At 46.2% G+C, this 22,363-nt stretch overlaps 1 protein-coding gene across 9 annotated transcripts in view; it reads right to left on the minus strand.

Annotated features, from left to right (window-relative positions):
* syne3 (spectrin repeat containing, nuclear envelope family member 3) overlaps positions 1 to 22,363 on the minus strand; it is a 103,238-nt gene that overhangs the window by 77,069 nt on the left and 3,806 nt on the right. For 3 of the 9 annotated variants that reach the window (XM_041214553.1, XM_041214552.1, XM_041214549.1), the window contains exons 1-5: positions 22,098 to 22,143; positions 21,092 to 21,243; positions 8,351 to 8,523; positions 7,809 to 8,118; positions 5,395 to 5,559 (exon numbers count right to left, since the gene is read on the minus strand). In XM_041214553.1, the coding sequence (XP_041070487.1) occupies positions 5,395 to 5,559; positions 7,809 to 8,118; positions 8,351 to 8,523; positions 21,092 to 21,243; positions 22,098 to 22,122 (825 nt within the window). In that variant the 5' untranslated portion in view covers positions 22,123 to 22,143. Of the gene's footprint in view, positions 1 to 5,394; positions 5,560 to 7,808; positions 8,119 to 8,218; positions 8,524 to 21,091; positions 21,244 to 22,097; positions 22,144 to 22,363 lie in introns of those variants that run through there. The other 6 variants (XM_041214554.1, XM_041214547.1, XM_041214550.1 and 3 more) reach the window with 4 other exon arrangements.

Genomic DNA, 22,363 nt, shown 5'->3' on the forward strand with positions numbered 1-22,363 from the left:
GGCCAAATCTTATCAACATTTTCTCTTAAGACAACCTCTTCAGCCCAGGGATCAATCGAGTGAACCTTTGCTTAACTGCTTCTTATGCAATTATATCCTTTCTTAAGTAAGGATACAAAACTGTACAGTACTCCAGATGTGGTCTTACTAAGGCCCTGTACAGCTGTGGCAATACTTTGCTTGTAATACAGATCATAAGGTAAGTATTGGAGCTCGTTACATTAAGTTTAAATCAAAGCCACAGTTCGGGAATTACAGTTCCCAGCGGGCCTCAGAACTTCTGCACATGCACAGGCCGGGAAATAGCCGCACACCTACAGGCCGGGAAATAGCCGCACACCTACAGGCCGGGAAATAGCCGCACACCTACAGGCCGGGAAATAGCCGCACACCTACAGGCCGGGAAATAGCCGCACACCTACAGGCCGGGAAATAGCCGCACACGCACAGTTTGTCCATTTTCACATCTTTAGGCTGGAAACCAGCCCTGCACACATGTGCAGAAGGAAAGGAAGCAAAGAAGTGAAATGGTGCAAAACTGCAGGTCAGGTGACCTGAACTGGAGTGCCATTAGAAGGAAGGTGTCCCAGGGAGCAGGACAGAGGGACGGGGTTAGGGAGAAGATCCCAAACCAAAGAGTGAGACAGAAAGAGGGGTCCCAGAAGACAGTCCCAGGCAGGGACCAAGACAGGGATCAGAAAGAGGCCCCCAAAGGAAGTCCCAGGTAAGGGACAAGGACAGGAATCAAAAACCATTACTGATGAGTAAAGTTGAAAGAAAAGAGCAGAGGCTCCTGAGTTAAAGAGAAAACTGCATGTAGCAGACTTGAAGCAAAGTGGCCTCCAGAGAAGCCCAGAAGATATAAGAGCGCATCGGAAGGTTGGTGACTCCGTGCTGCGGGCCATAAGGGCAAAGGTGCCTTTTTGGAACAGTGGTGTCTGCTTGTCACAGCTGAAGATCTGAACATGTGCTTGGAAGGTGAAGCTCGAGAACACTCGAAGATCCAGGGGAAAGGAATCTCAAAAGGCAAGATTGAAACCCTAGAAGTGGGTCCTCGTTGAAGCCGTCCAAGTGGGAGCGACATTGGAAGAGCGTTCCCAGGTGAGTTCTTCAAATGTGGAGATTGGAAACTCTCGTGAGAAAGAGTTTCAGTGAGACTAGTTGGTTCACAATGCAACAAACGTCTGGATGGGTTGTTGAGAAACTCATGGAATCTGCTTGGGTCACATCTGTCATTTACTTAGGAATGCAGTGCGTCTGACCAGAGTTTGCGATTGGTTCACATGTGCTGTATACTTACCCTGAATATTATTAATTCTACATGCCTGCAAAGATGTAGCTGGGGTGAGGGAATAGCAAATATTTGAATCATTTTCTTGTGTTTTAATTGAGATCTTTCCAACTTTTTTTGTCTGGTGTAACATAGTTCATTTTTCTTGTTTAATCAGTGTTTTATCCTGTGTGTTAAAATTTTATCAGCAGATTCCTGTGAATTTGTTCAGTAACTTTCCTCCACAGTTTCAAAATAAAAGTTAGGATCTACCAAGCCAGGTTTCACTCTGGGATCTGACTTGTCCAGTATAAACACCAACTGGGATCGTAACAATAGGAACACAGGTCTTAGGAGGAATAGGCCACTTGGCCCCTCGAGCCTACTCCGCCATTCAATATCATGGCTGATCCAGTTGTAGCCTCAACTCTACCTTACCCCCCATAACACTTGACTCCCTTGTCTATCAAAAATCTGTTTAACTCTGCATTGAATAAATTCAATGATCCAGCCTCCACTGCTCTCTAGGGAAGAGAATTCCACAGACCAAGAACCCTTGGAGAAAGAATTTCTCCTCATTTCAGGTCTTAAAACGGAGACCTCTTATTCTTAAACTGTGCACCCTAGTTCTAGTCTTCCCCACGAGTGGAAACATCCTGCCAGTATCTAGTGTGTCCAGTTCCCTCATTACACAATACTAGATCTAAAATAGCTTCATCCCTAGTTGGTTCCAAAACATATTTGTCCAAGAAACTGTCACAAAAACATTCAACAAACTTACCTTCCAGACCAGTCTTGCCAAATTTGATTGTCCCAGTCTATATGAAGATTCAAGTCCCCCCCCACCTCCCGCCAAAACAGGGATTACATTGCCCTTGTTACAAGCTCTGATGATCTCTTGTTTAATGCTCTGTCCAACCATATAACCACTGTTAGGGGGCCTATAAACTACTCCCGCCAGTTTTTCTGATTCTTCTATTCCTAATTTCCACCCGTAGTGATTCTATTTCATGATCTTCTGAGGCCAGATCCCTTTTCTCTAAAGGTCCTTACGTCATCCTTTACTATCAGGGCTACCCCTCCTTCTTTGCCATTTTGTCTGTCTTTCCAAAACATGTACACTCCAGGGTCACCTTGTAACCATGTCTCCGTAATTGCAATTAGATCTAAATCATTAACCTCTATTTGTGCCACTTGTTCACCTATCTTATTGCAGATGCTTTGTGCATTCAGATAAAGAAATATTACTTTTTTACTTCTATTCCCTGCTCTGACTTTATTCATTGATGTACAATTGTTGTTAAATACTCTGTCCCTTCCTGTCCCATTCTTCTTGTCTTAACCCACATTGCTATACTTCTCCAACCCCTCTTTGGATTCCTAAATCTCTCTTCATCCGAACCCTCCCCCCACGCCTCTGGTAGTTTAAAGCCCTAGTTATATGATTGACCAGGGCACCGGTCCCAGCCCAGTTCAAGTGTAACCCATCCCAACGGAATAGCTCACTCCTCCGAGTACTGATGCCAGTGCTCCATGAATCAAAACCCCTTCTTCCCACACCATACTTTGAGCCATGCATTTAATTCTCTAATCTATTTAACCCTATGCCAATTGGCGTGTGGCTCAGGTAACAAACCAGAGATTATTGTCTTTGATGTTCTACGTCTTAATTTGGACCCTAACTCCTCAAATTCGCTTAGGTAGAACTAGGAATGATGTTCTGCTATGTCGTTAGTTCCTACATAGACCACAGAAACTGGATTCCCCCCCTTCAAGTCCCTCTCCAGCCCAAAGCAGATGTCCTAAACCTTGGCACTGGATAAGCAACACAACTGTCTGGACTACTGCTCTTGGCTACAGAGAACCGTGTCTATCCCGTTGACTATACTGTTCCCAACTACCACTACATTCCTATTAATTCCCCCTACTTGAGTGGTTTCCTGTACCATAATACCATGGTCAGTTTCCACCCTGCAGCCACTGCTTTCATCCATACAGGCTGCAAGAACCGAAAACCTATTAGACAATTGCAAAGGCCGAGACTTCTCCACTTTTACCTTCTGGGTCCCCATATCTGCCTCAGTCACAGTCATACCCTCCTGTCCCTGACCAAACCAAAAGACCCTATCTTAAGGGATGTGACTGGTACACAAGTGTCCAGGAAACCTTCCTCCTCCATGACGCATCGCAGTATCTGCAGCTCAGCCTCCAGCTCAATGACTGAGCCAAAGCTCCTCAAGCCGCAGGCACTTATGACAGACGTGTTTTTCCTGAATTACCCCGGCATCCAGAAATTTCAATTCTCCGGTTGCAACACATCGCCTGCTCTGCCATCTCTGTGTTAATTAATTATAAATTAATTGAAAATAAATTAAGAAACACTGCTACTGATAGTAAACCTTATAACAACAAATAATACCCTACAATTAACTAATAAATTACACGAGTTTTGAAGATAAACAAGCAAATTATTCACAAACCAATCAATTATCTGTTCTCCTGTAATTTCATACTTAGATTTCTCTCCAGTGCAAAGCGGCTGTATTCTGAGTCACCAGTTCCTAAATGTCCTCAGACTTGATCCTCTTGACCCACCCCATAAACACATGTGAGAGGAACAAATAAAAGGATATGCTGATGAGGTGAGATGAAGTATGTTGGGAGGAGACTCATGTGGAGCTTAAGTGACAGCAAAGACCAGTTGGGCTGACTGGTTTATTGTTTGTGCTGTAAATTCTGTGGAAACCGATTTAACTCCCCAACACAATAAACATAGAATAGCCTGTGCTTCACACACACACACACAAAAAGAAATCCTATGCTCTAACTGAAGGTACAAGGAGGTAGTTTGAGAAGATTTTGGGAAGGATATGAAGGCATTAGAGGGGGTTCAGGAAAGATTCACGAGAATAAAGTTCCTCATCCCTGAAATCAGGTAGTAGATAGATTGGAGAAGTTGAGACTGTTCTCCTTCGAGAAGGTTGAGAGGAGATTTTATAGAGGGGTAAGGACAAAACAGATAGGGAGAAATTGTTCCCATTAACAGAAGGATACAGAAGCAAAGGGCACAGATTTAAGGTAATTGGCAAAAGAAGCATTGGCAACAGGAGGAAAAACATTTCCACACAGTGAGTGGTTAGGATCTGTAATGCACTGCGTAAGATTGCAATGGAGGCAGGTTCAATTGAGAAATTCAAGGGGGAATTGGATTATTATCTGAAAACAAATAGCATGCAGGCCTACAGAGAGAAGGCAGAGGAGTGACTTAGGTGATTGCTCCTCAGAGAGCTACCCAGACATGATGGGTCAAATGGCCTTCTTCTGTGCTGCAACCATTCTATGATTCTTTTCAGTGAAGGAGAGGTAGCGAGGTCAAGTAGTTTCGGAAAGGAACATCTGTGAGATGCGTTCAGTCACGTCTTATGCTGTCTGATGGCCAAGAAGTGGGGAAACACCTGCTACCAGACTACACCCACCAATCACAACGTAGAATGAATTCGACACAGACAGGAAAGACATTTACTTTTCAAACACTTCTGGGACAGGTACAGCATGGGATTAGATACAGAGTAAAGCTTCTTCTACACTGTTCCCATCAAACACACTCAGGGCAGGCTCAGCATGAGCTAGATGAAGATTTTTTTTTAAAGAGTGCACTAACTTAGTGATTATGATACTGCGCCAACAGCCCCCAAATCACAAACTCAACTCCCATCGTGTTAAAGTTGTGAAACCATTTTTCCTGTCAGTAAGCCGTGATGGAGCTGACTCTCAACAGTAACAGTTCTAGAGGAAGAAGTTGCCTGAGGTATCTCACCCAAATGCTCATTCTCCATGTATGTCCCCAGGTATCAACAGGATTTATAATCACAAAGAATGATCCTGTCCTGACCACTGAGGAAAATCTTCAATATGAAGGTTAAGCTGGCTGTTTGGTTGGTTGGGTTAAGATGCCCAGCAGTTTAAAAAATAAAGGAAAACTGATTGGGCTGGAGTTCAATCCAAGGTATGGGGTGAAAAGTTGAATTTTGATGCATTATAGAGGATTCTGAATATTTTTCCTGTTGTTTGATGGTAATATGTTTGAAAGATACAATGGTTATTGGTTTCAAAGGATCATTTACCTTCAATTCTCTAAGTGATCCCTCCATGTGATCCTTGCTGTTTTTGCATGCATTGCAGTTGTTATATTTTTCCTTCATGGAATGCAGCCAGTTTTGGAATTTCTCCAGATTGTCCATGTATTGCTGATGCTCTTGTACAATTGCTTCCAAAATTTCCACCTTTTTCTGAAACAGAAAAACCAGATCTGAAATCAAACAGCATTTCATTCACTATCTGTCTCTTCCTTTTCCAGTTATTTACCTCTGGAGCCAACATTAGCAATTCCACCCCCACCCTGTCCCAGAACCAGTGAATGCCCTCCCTCACTACACACTGAGCTGGCAAATGTCTCCCTCACCCTCTGTCAGATCCAGACTCTGCCTCCCCTAATGATCTATCCCAGGGCTGGCAAATGCACCACCCCACCACAGTGGCGGAAGGGTCGGTAACTTGACACAGATTGAAAGAAATTGAAAGAAATCCGGAAAATGCCCCTCCCATCCTCTGCCGGGGCCAGAATCTGCCCCCCTCACCTTAACTTCTGGGGCCAGTGTCTGCCTCCTGCCACCCTCTCCTGGGGCTGACATTTCTAATATGTCTTCCTTTTCTTTCAACCGATGATTCTTCAACAGGGCCTTCAACTGTGTCTACTCTATTTCCTGCTCTTCTGCTCTCACCCTTTCCCTTCCCTCCCAGAACCATGATAGGGTTCCCCATGCCCTCATCTTTGACCCTACCAACCTCCTTATTCAACAGATCATCCTCCACCATTTTTGCCACTTCCAGCATCATTCCAACATTCCACCACCGCCACCCACCTCCTCCACCCCCCCCACTCCACCCCACGCCGCCCCCGACCCCCAAGCATTCCGAAGGGAGCATTCCAAAGGGACCATTCCCTCCATGACACCCAGGTCCACTCCTCAGTCAATCCTAACATCACCTCCCTATCCCAAGGCACCTTTCCATACAAACACAGGTGGAGTAACACCTGCCCTTTTACTTCCTCCCTTCATATTGACCAAGGCCCCAAACACTCCTTCCAAATGAAACAGCAATTTACCTGTATTTCTTAGAATTTAGTCTACTGTATTCCCTGTTCAATGTGACCTACATTAGGCTGACCAAACATAGGCTAGAGGACAGCGTTATGGAACACCTCATTCTGTCCGCAAGTGTGACCAAGCTTCCGATCAACTGTCATTTTCATCCTCCACCTTGGTCTCATGCTGACCTTTCTGTCCTCTGCCTCCTGCAGTGTGGCAAGAAAACTGAACATAATCTGAAGGAAACAGCACCTCAACTTTTGAATGGGCACTCTACAGCCTTCCAGATGCAACAATGAGTTCAACAATTTCAGATTATAACCCTGACCCCTTCTTATTTCAACAGCCGTTAATGGTGATTCTGTCTTCCAAATTACACCTCCCCAGACACATCTTTGCTTTATTTGTCCCATTATCATCTTCTTTCGCCTTGCACCATGATCTCTTTTGTCATGTAATCACTCCTATCCCTTCACTTTTGTTCTTTCCTACCTACTCCCCTTTCTCTGTGTGATTTAAAAACTGTTAAATGTCTAAATACTTCCAGTTCTGATGAAAGGTCGTCAACTGAAATCTTAACTACTTCTCTCTTCACAGATGCTGCCTGATCTGAGTATTTCCAACATTTTGGTTTTATACCAAGAATACAACATCAGCCGGAGCATGCTGATCAGCTATAATCATTTTCAGTGGTTGGCATCAAGGTGCACATGAAGATTTACTTTTGAAATTTGCTTTTAATTTCATTGAGGCTACAGATTCATAGAATTATATAACAAATTGTCAGCCCATTGAGCCCTGGCTAACAATTTGTAAGAGTTGTCTAATTCCCTTTTGATAGTTACTGTTGAATCTGCTTCCACATCCTTTACATGTAACACATTCCAGATTATCAAAACACTGTATAAAAGAATTTCTCTTTTCACCTCTAGTTCTTTTCCCAATTTCTTTCAATCTGTGTCAAGTTACCGACCCTTCCGCCACTGTGAAGTTTCTCTTCATTTATTTGATCGAAGTCTTTTCATGATTTTGAACTCTTCTATAAAAGCATCACATTAACCTTCTCTGCATCAAGGGAGCTTCTCCAGTCTCTCCATGTAACTCAAGTTCCTCAGCCTTGGTACCATTCTAGTAAATTTCCTCTGCATTATCTCACAGATCTTGACACCCTTCCCAAAATGTTGTGCCCAGATTTGAACACAATATTCCAGCTGGAGCCTAACCAAGATCCATGGTGGTTTGGCATAGCTTCCTAACCTGATTTTTCACACACAGATGTACAAAGAATCAAACAGAAATTTACAGTGCAGAACAGGCCATTTGGCTTAACAAAGCTGAGAGGCACACAGACAACGTTACATTACAGAGAAGAGAGGAGCATGTTCAACCTTTGCTTTTATTTCAAGTGCTTCATGATCAGCTTTTAATTTCAGCTGTGCTGCCTCACTGAAAGTCTCATCTTCAGTCTTTGCGAATAAGGACCCAGATTCCTGAATGAGTCGCTCGAGCAGGGCAGCCTGGTTCAAGATGTTACTGAGAAGGATTGTGTGATGGCTTAACTGTAATTTCTTCTCCTTTAGACCCAGCTGGGATTCAAGGTCAGGGGCCAACTTCTGCTTTATATTCATCAGCCAAAAAAAATAGTCTTCCCTCGCTTTCAAATACTCAGACCAGTGCAGCAAAACCCACTCAATCCGACTGTAAAAAGAAGAATAAAATCATGATTAATTCAAATCAGACACATTGTCCCACTTGTGTAAAAAACAATAACTGCGCTGTTTGATGATGTACAACTTACATTTGTCAATGGTATAGCATGCTCTAAAAGAGGTATGGTGTGAGCACAGGGAGATCTTGCTGACAAACTCAGGATTCTGAACCTGAGCAACAGGCAATCATAACATTCCCTTCAGATCAGAAAAGACGCTACCTGTGACAATGGACCATGTTGATCTGTGTATCCTCCCACATGGTTTTAATCTGCTTCAGTGATTTCAGAATCTCATGCTTCTCATCGTCATTGCTGTTCTGCAGGAGAGACTCTGCCTTCACCAGCACCGTGTCCAGCTGGAGTCTTCCTTCAGGTTCTTCTGTCAGGATAACCTGCCCACAGAACAAATGGACAATGACAGTGCAAAATCCATATAATATTCCCAATCCAAGATATCAAATGGTCACAGCACATAAACCAATTGACGGATCAATAATTAAAATCACTATGTACAATTTGTTGGTCCCATGCATCTCACGAGCCTAAGATGCACAGCCCACAATCACTCATGCTCTATAAGAATATAAAAACTGCACACAGCAAAACCGATTCCGATCTGGTACACACGGCACAGAGCAACAGTGATTCTGGTCTGGCACACACTGAACACAGCAACACCGATTCTGGTCTTTTTTTTAATTCATTCACAGGATGTGGGCTTCGCTGGCTGGGCCAGCATTTATTGCCCATCCCTACTTGCCCTTGAGAAGGTGGTGGTGAGCTGCCTTCTTGAACTGCTACAGTCCATGTGGTGTAGGGACACCCACAGTGCTGTTAGGGAGCGAATACCAGGATTTTGACCCAGCAACAGTGAAGGAACGGCGATATATTTCCAAGTCAGGATGGTGAGTGACTTGGAGGGGAACTTCCAGGTGGTGGTGTTCCCATCTATCTGCTGCCCTTGTCCTTCTACATGGTAGTGGTCGTAGGTTTGGAAGGTGCTGTCGAAGGAGTCTGGTACATACTGCATACAGCAACAGTGATCACAATGTGGTACACACTGCACACAGCAACAATGATTCCAGTCTGGTACACACTGCACACAGCAACAGTGATTCCAGTCTGGTACACACTGCACACAGCAACATAGCTGGCCTCAGCCAGGAAACAGACATCGCTGAGGTGTTAAATGAATACTTTGCATCTGTCTTTACCCATGAGGTAGATGCTGCCTAGGCCATGGTGACAGAGGAGGGAACTCAGTTATTAGAAGAGTTTAAAACTGATAAGGAGGTGGCATTGGACAAAGTGTCGGTACTTAAAGTTGATAAGGCACTGGGACCGAAGAGGTGCTCCCAAGAATATTGAAGGAAGCGAGAGTGAAATTGCAGAGGAACTGGCAATAATCTTTCAATGTTCCCTGTATTCGAGGGAGGTGCCAGAGGACTGGAGAATTGCAAACATTACAACCTTGTTCAAAAAAGGTTGTAAAGATCTGCCCTGCAATTACAGACCAGTCAGTTTAACTTCGGGAAACTTCCAGGGACAATCATGCCAGGACAAAATTATTTGTCACATGGAAAAATGTGGATTGATTCGGAAGAGCCAGCGTGGATTTGTTAAAGGAAAATCGCATCTAACTAACTTGCTGGAGTTCTTTGAAGAGGTAACAGAGATGATTAATGAGGGAAAGGCCATTGATGTGGCATATATGGACATCTAAAAGGCATTCAATACAGTGCCACACAACAGACTTGTGAGGAAAGTTATAGGTCATGGAATAAAAGAGACAGTAGCAACGTGGATACAAAATTGGCTGAGGGATAGGAAACAGGGAGTAATGGATAATGGGAACTTTTCAGGCTGGAAGAAGGTTTGCAGTGTAGTTCTCCAGGTGTTGGAAATGGGACCCTTGCCCTTCCTGATATATATAAATTACCTAGATCGTGCTGTGCAGGGGACAATTTCAAAGTTTGCAGATGACACAAAACTTGGGAGAATTGTAAATTGTGAGAAGGACAGTGTGGAACTTCAAAAGGACATTGACACATTAGTGAAGTGGGCAGAAAGGTGACAGATGAAATTCAACTGGAGAAGTGAGAAGATGCACTGGGGTAAAAGAACTTGGAGAGACAGTATAAAATAAAGGATACTATTCTAAAGGGTGTGCAGGTAGCAAAGAGACCTGGGTGTATGTGTACATAAGTCAGTAAAGGTGGCAGGACAGGTAGAGAGAGCTGCTTCCAAAGCACACAGTTTTCTAGGCTTCATTAATAAGGGCATAGAGTATAACAGCAGGGAGGTTTTCATGAACTTACATAAGACACTAGTTAAACCTCAGCAGGAGTATTGTGTACAGTTCTGGGCACCACACTATAGGAAGGATGTGAACACAAAAGTGAGAGTGCAGAAGATGTTTACGAGAATGGTTCCATCAATGAGACACTTCAGTTATGAGGAAAGATTAGAGAAGTTGGGAATGTTTTCCTTGGAGAGGAGAAGACTAAGAGGAGACTTGATAGATTTCAAAATCATGAGGAGTCTGCACAGAGTAGATAGAAAGAAACTGTTCCTGCTCATAATTGGATCACAAATCAGAGGGCACAGTTTTGCAAAAGAAGAAAACGAGAGGCGAGAGAAACCTTTTTCACACAGCGAGGAATCAGGGTTTGGAATGCACTGCTTGAAATTGTGGTGGAGGCAGCTTCGACCAAGGCATTCAAGAGGGCATTGCATGATTCATTAAATAGAAACAATGTGCAAGATTATGAGGAAAAAGCAGGAGAGAGGCACTAAGTTAAAATGCTCAGAGAGCCAGTGCAGAAACGATGGGCCGAATGGCCTCTTTCTACACCATAACCAGTGATTCTGTGACTGACGCCAGTCTAGTACACCACATACAGCAACTCTGATCACAATCTGAAACACACTGCACACAGCAACACTGATCCCAGTCTGGAACACACTGCACACAGCAACACTGATCCCACGCTTGTACACACTGCACACAGGAACACTGATCTCAGTCTGGTACACACTGAACACAGCAACACTGAACCGAGTCTGGTACACACTGCATACAGCAACTCTGATCCCAGTCTGGAACAACTGCAGACAGCATCTCAGATCCCAGTCTGGAACGCACTGCATACAGCAACTCTGATCCCAGTCTGGTACAAACTGCACACAGCAACACTGATCCCAGTCTGGAACACACTGCATAGAGCAACTCTGATCCCAGTCTGGATCACACTGCTTACAGCATCTCTGATACCAGTCTCGTACACACTGTACACGGCAACACTGATCCCAGTCTGGTACACACTTCACACAGCAACAGTGATTTCTGTCTGGTACACACTGAACACAGTACTCTTCTCCGCCGATGCTGCCAGACCTGCCGAGTTTTTCCAGGCATTTTTTATTTTTTGCTACAGCAAGACTGATCCCAGTCTGGAACAGGCTACATACAGCAACACGGATTCCCACAGTCTGTTACAACAACGCACACAACAAGACAGATGCCCACTGTCTGGAACACACTGCTCGCAGCAATACTAAACCCAGTCTGTTACACACTGCACACAGCAACACTGATCCCAGTCTGGAACACACTACACACAGCAACGCTGATCCCAGTCTGGAACACACTACATATAGCAACTCTGATCCCAGTCTGGAACACACTGCATACAGCAACTCAGATCCCAGTCTGGTACACACTGCACACAGCAACACTGATCCCAGTCTGGTACACACTGCACACAGCAACACTGATCCCAGTCTGGTACACACTGCACACAGCAACGCTGATCCCAGTCTGGAACACACTGCACACAGCAACGCTGATCCCAGTCTGGAACACACTACATATAGCAACTCTGATCCCAGTCTGGAACACACTGCTTACAGCAACACTGATCCCTTGGGGTACACAGCAACAATGAACCCACTCTGGTACACACTGCACACAGCAACACTGATCCCAGTCTGGTACACACTGGACACAGCAACACTGATCCCAGTCTAGAACACACTGCATACAGCAACTCAGAACCCAGTCTGGAACACACTGCATACAGCAATCAGATCGCATCTGGAACACACTGCACACAGCAACACTGATCCCAGTCTGGAACAACTGCATACAGCAACTCAGATCCCAGTCTGGAACACACTGCATAAAGCAACTCTGATCCCAGTCTGGAACACACTGCATACAGCAACACTGACCCCAGTCTGGAACACACTGCACACAGCTACACTGATCCCAGTCTGGTACACACTGCACACAGCAACACACTGATCCCAGTCTGGTACACACTGCACACAGCATCACTGATCCCAGTCTGGTACACACTGAACACAGCAACACTGATCCCAGTCTGGTACACACTGAACACAGCAACACTGATCCCAGTCTGGTACACACTGCACACAGCAACACTGATCCGAATCTGGAACACACTGCACACAGCAACACTGATCACAATTGCTACACACTGCACACAGCAACACTGATCCCAGTCTGTACACACTGCATACAGCAACTCTGAACCAGTCTGGAACACATTGCACACAGCAACTCTGATCCTAGTCTGGAACACACTGCATACAGCAACTCAGATCCCAGTCTGGAACACACTGCACACAACAACACTGATCCCAGTCTGGAACACACTGCACACAGCAACACTCATCACAATCTGCTACACACTGCACACAGCAACACGGATCCCAGGCTGGTATACACTACATACAGCAACTCTGATCACACTCTGGAACACACTGAATACAGCAACTCTGAACCAGTCTGGAACACACTGCATACAGCAACTCTGATCCCAATCTGGTACACACTGCATACAGCAACTCTGATCCCAGTCTCAAACACAGTGCATACAGCAACTCTGATCCAAGTCTGGAACACACTGTATACAGCAAAACTAATCCCAGTCTGGTACACACTGCACACAGCAGCACTTATCCCAGTCTGGAACACACTGCATACAGCAACTCTGATCCCAGTCTGGAACACACTGCATATAGCAACACTGATCCCAGTCTGGGACACACGGAATACAGCAACTCTGATCCCAGTCTGGAATACAATGCATACAGCAAAACTAATCCCTGTCTGGTACACACTGCACAGAGCAACACTGATCCCAGTCTGGTACACACTGAACACAGCAACACTGAACCGAGTCTGGTACACACTGCATACAGCAACTCTGATCCCAATCTGGAACAACTGCACACAGCAACTCAGTTCCCAATCTGGAAAGCACTGCATACAGCAACTCTGATCCCAGTCTGGTACAAACTGCACACAGCAACACTGATCCCAGTCTGGAACACACTGCATAGAGCAACTCTGATCCCAGTCTGGATCACACTGCTTACAGCATCTCTGATACCAGTCTCGTACACACTGTACACGGCAACACTGACCCCAGTCTGGTACACACTTCACACAGCAACAGTGATTTCTGTCGGGTACACACTGCACACAGCAGCACTTATCCCAGTCTGGAACACACTGCATACAGCAACTCTGATCCCAGTCTGGAACACACTGCATATAGCAACACTGATCCCAATCTGCTAGACACTGCACACAGCAACACTGATCCCAGACTGGAACACACTGCACACAGAAACACTGATCCCCGGCTTGTACACACTGCACACAGGAACACTGATCTCAGTCTGGTACACACTGAACACAGCAACACTGATCCGAGTCTGGTACGCACTGCATACAGAAACTCTGATCCCAGTCTGGAACAACTGCATACAGCAACTCAGATCCCAGTCTGGAACACACTGCACATAGCAACTCTAATCCCAGTCTGGAACACACTGCACACAGCAATACTAATCCCAAACTGTTACACAAAACAAAAATAAAAATACCTGGAAAAACTCAGCAGCATCTGTGGAGAGGAACGGAGAGTTAACATTTCGAGTCCGTGACAGATCAACAGAACTAAGTAAAGATAGAAAAGAGGTGAAATATAAGCTGGTTTAGTTGAGGGTGGGGGGAGGGTAGACTGGATAGAGGGCCCGTGATAGGTGGAGATAACCAAAAGATGTCACAGACAAAAGCACAAAGAGGTGTTGAAGGTGATGATATTATCTAAGGAATGTGCTAAATAAGGGTAGAAGCAGGACAAGCAAGGTACAAAAATAAAAACTTGTAGATGCTGGAAATCCAAAACAAAAACAGAATTACCTGGAAAAATTCAGCAGGTCTGGCAGCATCGACGGAGAAGAAAAGAATTGATGTTTCGAACCCTCATGACCCTTCAACAGAACTGAGTGAATATTAGGAGAGGGGTGAAATATAAGCTGGTTTAAGGTGGGGGGGGAGGGGGGTGGTTTGGTTGTAGGGACAAGCAAGCAACGATAGGAGCAGATAATCAAAAGATGTCACAGACAAAGGAACAAAGAGGTGTTGAAGGTGGTGATATTATCTAAACGAATGTGCTAATTAAGAACGGATGGCAGGGCACTCAAGGTACAGCTCTAGAGGGGGTGGGGTGGAAAGACTAACAGGGCATACAAGATTTAAAAATAATGGAAATAGCTGGGAAAAGAAAAAATTATATCAATTATTGGAAAAAACAAAAGGAAGGGGGAGAAACGGAAAGGGGGTGGGGATGGAGTTCAAGATCTGAAGATGTTGAATTCAATATTCAGTCCGGAAGGCTGTAAAGTGCCTCACATCCTGAGATCCACACTCAGTGCCATGCGCTGCCATATGAACACACTCGACCTCTCGCTCCAGCAGCACCGCCGCACCCTTTTTCAAAGCTGCGCGTGCCCCCAGTTTCATTTTATTCTTCATCTCATCCGACGCCTCAACAAGAAACTTTTTCTCTTTCCCTCAAGTGCTAAGGAACGCAAGCTCCAACAACTCATCGACACCAACACCCATCTAGGACCCTCCAGCCCTGCCTGTCACTCTGTCGCCACCCCATCTACCAATCCCAGCCCCGGCCATGTATTCACTATACCCCCTGACCTTCCCCTCTCCAACACTGAACGTTCAGTGCTCAGCAAAGGATTTCGTTTCATACCCTTACGCCCTCATCTCAATGAATTTCAGGCTCGGCACGATGCTGAACTCTCCTTCCGCCGTCTTCGTCTCCGTCCTCCCTTCTTTGGGCAGGAGTCCTCTGTCCATTCAACGGATCCTTTTACCCACCTCCAATATTCTCCTTCTACCTGGGCCCCTCCCTCTAGATTCTTACCTTCTCTTGATCTTTTCATTGAGAACCGTCGGCGTTACTTTAGTCGTCTCAATTTCTCTGCTCCTCTCACCCATTCTGATCTGTCTCTCTCTGACCTTACTGCACTCCGTTCTCGCAAGTCCAACCCCAACATTGTCATCAAACGTGCTGACAAAGGTGGTGCTGTTGTTGTCTGGCGCACTGACCTCTACCTCGCGAGGCTGAGCGTCAATTCGCAGACACTTCCTCCTACCTCTCCCTGGACCTTGACCCCAACACTGAACATCAAGCCATTGTTTCCAGGACTGTTACTGACCTCATCTCCTCTGGAAGTCTTCCTCCCACAGCTTCCAACCTGATAGTCGCCCAACCTCGGACGGCCCACTTCTACCTCCGACCCAAAATCCACAAACAGAACTGTCCAGGTAAACGGATCGTGTCAGCCTGCTCCTGCCCCACTGAACTCATTTCTCGTTATCTTGACTCCCTTCTCTCTCTCCTTGTCCAGTCCCTTCCCACCTACTTCCGTGATTCCTCTGACACCTTACGTCATATCAACAATTTCCAGTTCCCTGGCCCCAACCACTTCCTCTTCACCATGGACGTCCAATCCCTCTACACCTCCATCCCCCACCAGGATTGTCTGAGGGCCCTTAGCTTCTTCCTCGAACAGAGGCCTGAACAATCCCCATCCACCACTACTCTCCTCCGTCTGGCTGAACTTGTTCTCAAACTGAACAATTTCTCCTTTAACTCCTCTCACTTCCTCCAAATAAAAGGTGTGGCTATGGGTACCCGCATGGGCCCCAGCTAGGCCTGTCTCTTTATGGGGTATGTGGAACATTCCTTGTTCCAGTCCTACTCCGGCCCCCTCCCACAACTCTTTCTCCGGTACATCGATGAATACTTCGGTGCTGCTTCATGCTCTCACTGGGACTTGGAAAAATTTATTAATTTTGCTTCCAATCTCCACCCCTCCATCATTTTCACATGGTCCATCTCTGACACTTCCCTTCCCTTCCTTGACCTCTCTGTCTCAATTTCTGGTGATAGACTGTCCACCAATATCCATTACAAGCCTACCGACTCCCACAGCTACCTCAACTACAGCTCCTCACACCCCGCTTCCTGTAAGGACTCCATCCCGTTCTCTCAGTTTCTTCGCCTCCGTCGCATCTGTTTTGATGATGCCAGCTTCAAAAACAGTTCTTCTGACATGTCTTCCTTCTTCCTTAACTGAGGTTTTCCACCCACGGTCTTTGACAGGGTCCTCAACGGTGTCCGGCCCATCTCCCGCGCATCCGTCCTCACGCCTTCTCCTCCCTCCCTGAAACATGAAAGGGTCCTCCTTGTCCTCACTTATCACCCCACCAGCCTCCGCATTCAAAGGATCATCCTCTGCCATTTCCGTCAACTCCAGCATGATGCCACCACCAAACACATCTTCCCTTCACCCCTCCGGCGGCATTTCGTAGGGATCATTCCCTCTGGGACACCCTGGTCCACTCCTCCATCACCCCCTACTCCTCAACCCCTACCTATGGCACCTCCTCATGCCCATACAAAAGATGCAACACCTGCCCCTTCACTTCTCTCTCCGCACCGTCCAAGTGCCCAAACACTCCGTTCAAGTGAAGCAGCATTTCACTTGCATTTCCCCCAACTTAGTCTATTGCATTCGTTGCTCCCAATGCGGTCTCCTCTACATTGGAGAGACCAAACGCAAACTGGGCGACCGCTTTGCAGAACACCTGAGGTCTGTCTGCAAGAAAGACTCAAACCTCCCTGTCGCTTGCCATTTTAACACTCCACCCTGCTCTCTTGCCCATATGTCTGTCCTTGGCTTGCTGCATTGTTCCGGTGAAGCCCAACGCAAACTGGAGGAACAGCACCTCATCTTCCGACTAGGCACTTTATAGCCTTCCGGACTGAATATTGAATTCAACAACTTTAGATCTTGAACTCCCGCCTCCATCCCCACCCCCTTTCCGTTTTGTTTTTTCCAATAATTTATAAAGATTTTTCTTTTCCCACCTATTTCCGTTATTTTTAAATCTTGTATGCCCTGCTAGTCTTTCCACCCCACCCTCACTACAGCTATACCTTGAGTGCCCTGCCATCCATTCTTAATTAGCACATTTGTTTAGATAATATCACCACCTTCAACACCTCTTTGTTCCTTTGTCTGTAATATCTTTTGATTATCTGCTCCTATCACTGCTTGCTTGTCCCTACAACCAGACCACCCATCCCAACTTCTCTCCCGCCACCCCCTTCCTTAAACCAGCTTATATTTCACCCCTCTCCTAATATTCACTCAGTTCTGTTGAAGGGTCATGAGGGCTTGAAACGTCAACTCTTTTCTTCTCCGCCGACGCTGTCAGGCCTGCTGCGTTTTTCCAGGTAATTCTGTTTTTGTTTTGGCAAGCAAGGTACAGATAGCCCTAGTGGGGGTGGGGTGGGCTGAAGGGAAGGGATCAAAATAGGCTAAAAGGTAGAGATAAAACAATGGATGGAAATACATTTAAAAATAATGGAAATAGGTGCGAAAAGAAAAATCTATATAAATTATTGGGGAAATAAAAAGGGGGGATCAGAAAGAGGGTGGGGATGGAGGAGGGAGTTCAAGATCTAAAATTGTTGAACTCAATATTCAGTCCGGAAGGCTGTAAAGTGCCTAGTCGGAAGATGAGGTGCTGTTCCTCCAGTTTGCGATGAGCTTCACTGGAACAATGCAGCAGGCCAAGGACAGACATGTGGGCATGAGAGCAGAGTGGAGTGTTGAGATGGCAAGCGACAGGGAGGTCTGGGTCATGCTTGCGGAGAGACTGAAGGTGTTCTGCAAAGCGGTCACCCAGTTGAAGAGTCATACAGACTCGAAACGTTAACTGTGTTCCTCTCCGCAGATGCGGCCAGACCTGCTGAGTTTTTCCAGGTATTTTTATTTTTGTTTTGGAATACCAGCATGTGCAGTTTTTTTGCTTTTATCCCAATCTGGTACATGCTGCACATGGCAACTCTGACCCCAGTCTGGAACACACTGCACACAGCAACACTGATCCCAGTCTGGTACACACTGAACACAGCAACACTGATCCCAATCTGGAACACACTGCACACAGCAACTCTGATCCCAATCTGGTACACACTGCATACAGACACACTGATCCCAATCTGGAACACACTGCACACAGCAACACTGATCCCAGTCTGGTACACACTGAACTAAGCAACACTGATCCCAGTCTGGTACACACTGAACACAGCAACACTGATCCCAGTCTGGTACACACTGCACACAACAACACTGATCCAGGTCTGGAACACACTGCACACGGCAACACTGATCCCAATCTGGTACACACTGAACACAGCAACACTGATCCCAGTCTGACACACACTACACACAGCAACTCTGATCTCAGTCTGGAACACACTGCATACAGCAACACTGATCCCAGTCTGGCACACACTGCATACAGCAACAATAATCCCAATCTAGTACACACTGAACACAGCAACACTGATCCCAGTCTGACACACTACACACAGCAACTCTGATCCCAGTCTGGTACACACTGAAAACAGCAACACTGATCCCAGTCTGGTACACACTGCACATGGCAAAACTGATCCCAGTCTGGAACACACTGCACACAGCAACACTGATCCCAGTCTGGAACACACTGCACACAGCAACACTGATCCCAGTCTGGAACACACTGCACACAGCAACACTGATCCCAGTCTGGAACACATTGCACACAGCAACTCTGATCCCAGGTGGTACACACTGCACACAGCAACACTGATCCCAGTCTGCTACACACTGCACACAGCAACACTGATCACAATTTGCTTCACAATGCACCCATCAGGATTGATTTGCACTCTCTGGTACACATTGCACACAGCAACACTGATCCCAGTCTGACACACACTACACACAGCAACACCGATCCCAGTGTGACACACACTACACACAGCAACACCGATCCCAGTCTGACACAAACTGCACACAGGAACACCGATCCCAGTGTGACACACACTACACACACCAACACTGATCCCAGTCTGACACACACTACACACAACACTGATCCCAGTCTGACGCACACTACACCCAGCAACAGTGATCCCAGTCTGACACACATTACACACAGCAACATTGATCCCAGTCTGATGCACACTACACACAGCAACACCAATCCCAGTCTGACACACATTACACACAGCAACTATGATCCCAGTCTGACACACACTACACACAGCAACTATGATCCCAGTCTGCTACACACTGCACACAGCAACACTGATCACAGTCTGGTACACAATGCAAACAGCAACTCTGATCCCAGTCTGCTACACACTACACACAGCAACACTGATCACAGTCTGGTACACACTGCACACAGCAACACTGATTCCCACTGGCTGGCACACACTGCACAGAGCAAAACTGATCCCAGTCCAGTACAAGCTGCACATAGCAACACCGATCCCAGTCTGACACACACTACACACAGCAACTATGATCCCAGTCTGACACACACTACACACAGCAACACTGATCCCAGTCTGACACACCACACACAGCAACACTGATCCCAGTCTGACACACACTACACACAGCAACACTGATCCCAGTCTGATGAACACTACACACAGCAACACCGATCCCAGTCTGACACACACCACACACAGTAACTATGATCCCAGTCTGACACACACCACACACAGCAACACTGATCCCAGTCTGACAAACATAGCAACACCGATCCCAGTCAGACACACACTACACACAGCAATTATGATCCCAGTCTGACACACACTACATACAGCAACTATGATCCCAGTCTGCTACACACTGCACACAGCAAAACTGAATACCACTGTCTGGTGTACACTGCGCACAGCAACACTGATCGCAGTCTGGTACTCTCTGCACACAGCAACACTGATTCTCACTGCCTGGTACACAATGCAAACAGCAAGAGTGACCACAGTCTGCTACACACTGCACACAGCAACACTGATCACAGTCTGGTACACAATGCAAACAGCAACTCTGATCCCAGTCTGCTACACACTACACACAGCAACACTGATTCCCATTGGCTGGCACACACTGCACAGAGCAAAACTGATCCCAGTCCAGTACAAGCTGCACACAGCAACACTCATTCCAGTCTGACACACACTACACACAACAGTTCCAATCTGGTATACACTGCACACAGCAACACTGACCCAGTCTGCTACACACTGCAACGCTGATCACAATCTGCTACACAATGCACACATCAGGACTGATTCCCACTCTCTGGTACACACTGCAGAGAGCAACAGATTCCCACTGGCTGTTAAACACTGCACAGAACAAAACTGATCTCAGTCTGGTACACACTGCAGACAGCAACACTGATTCCCACTGCTTGGTACACACTACACACAGCAACACTGATTCCAATATGGTACACACTACACACAGCAACACTGATTCCAATATGGTACACACTACACACAGCAACACTGATTCCAATGTGGTACACACTACACACAGCAACACTGATTCCAATGTGGTACACACTACACACAGCAACATGGATTCTAGCCTGGAACACACAACACACAGCAACACTGCTTCCAGTCTGGTACATCATGGCAATGACTGTAGAAAGAGTGACGTTCCTGTCCCATCCTTATCTACTTCTCTCCTCACCTCTGTCTCTTTCAGCCTGTCTTCTAAAGCTGCCTTTGGTCCTTGTACATTGTCACTGGCTTGTAAGCGTTCCTGGATCATTTGCATCCAGCCTTCAGCATTTGCTAAGCATTTTCCAAAATCTTCCTGTGGGCTCATCTTAGCAACTGGAGCTGCAGAGAGAGGGAGAGAACATTTCAGACCACAGTTACCGCAAGGCCCAAACCCTGACCAACACTTGCATACATAGACCCCTGACCCTGGCAGGCAAAGACTGCAGACAGGGCCAGAAGGCACCAGACCCCAAGCGCTGGGAGGGCACCGTGACCCCAGTGGGACTGCGTCCCAGACAAGAACACAAGAAATAAGACCTTACAGTCCATCAAGCTTGCTCCAACGTTCAATACGATCACAGCTGATCTTGGCCTTCAACTCCACTTTCCTGCCCACTCCCCATATCTCTTAATTCCCCGAGACACCAAAAATCTGTCCACACCAGTGTTAAATGTATTCAACGATGGAGCAACCAAAACCCTCAGGGTAGAGAATTCCAGAAGATTCACAACCCTTTGAGTGAAGTAATTTCTCTTGTTCTCAATATTAAATGATCTGCCCCTTATCCTGAGACTGTGCCCGTGTTTTAGATTCCCCAGCCAGTGGAAAGAATCCCTCAGCATCCATCCAATTGAGCCCCCTCAGAATTTTGTAAGTTTCAATATGATCACATTTAATTCTTCTAAACTTCTGACAATATAGACTCTACGTACTCAACCTCTCATCAGAGGACAACCCCCTGGGACCAATCTAGCGAACATTCGCTGTACTGCCTCCAATGCTAATATATCCTTTCTTAAATATGGAGACCAAAATTGCACACGGTCTTCCATATGTGTCTCACCAAAACCCTGTACAACTATAGTAAGACTTCAGTTGACTGGCAGGACCAGGTTTATCTCCTGACTCCCTAAAACCTGTCCACTATTTTCAATGCACAAGTCAGGAATGTGATGGAATACTCTCCACTTACCTAGGCTAGTTTTTTTATTATTCATTCACAGGGTGTAGGTTTCGCTGGCTGGGCCAACATTTATTGCCCATCCCTAGTTACCATTGAGAAGGCGGTGGTGAGCTGCCTTCTTGAACTGCTGCAGTCAATGTGGTGTAGGTACATCCACAGTGTTGTTCAGAAGGGAGTGCCAAGATTTCCAGCCAGTGACATTGAAGGAATGGCAATATATTTCCAAGTCAGGATGGTGGGTGGCTTGGAGGGGAACTTCCAGGTGGTGGCGTTAC

This window comes from Carcharodon carcharias, chromosome 20 (genome assembly GCF_017639515.1).
Source record: "Carcharodon carcharias isolate sCarCar2 chromosome 20, sCarCar2.pri, whole genome shotgun sequence".
Taxonomy (NCBI): domain Eukaryota; kingdom Metazoa; phylum Chordata; class Chondrichthyes; order Lamniformes; family Lamnidae; genus Carcharodon; species Carcharodon carcharias.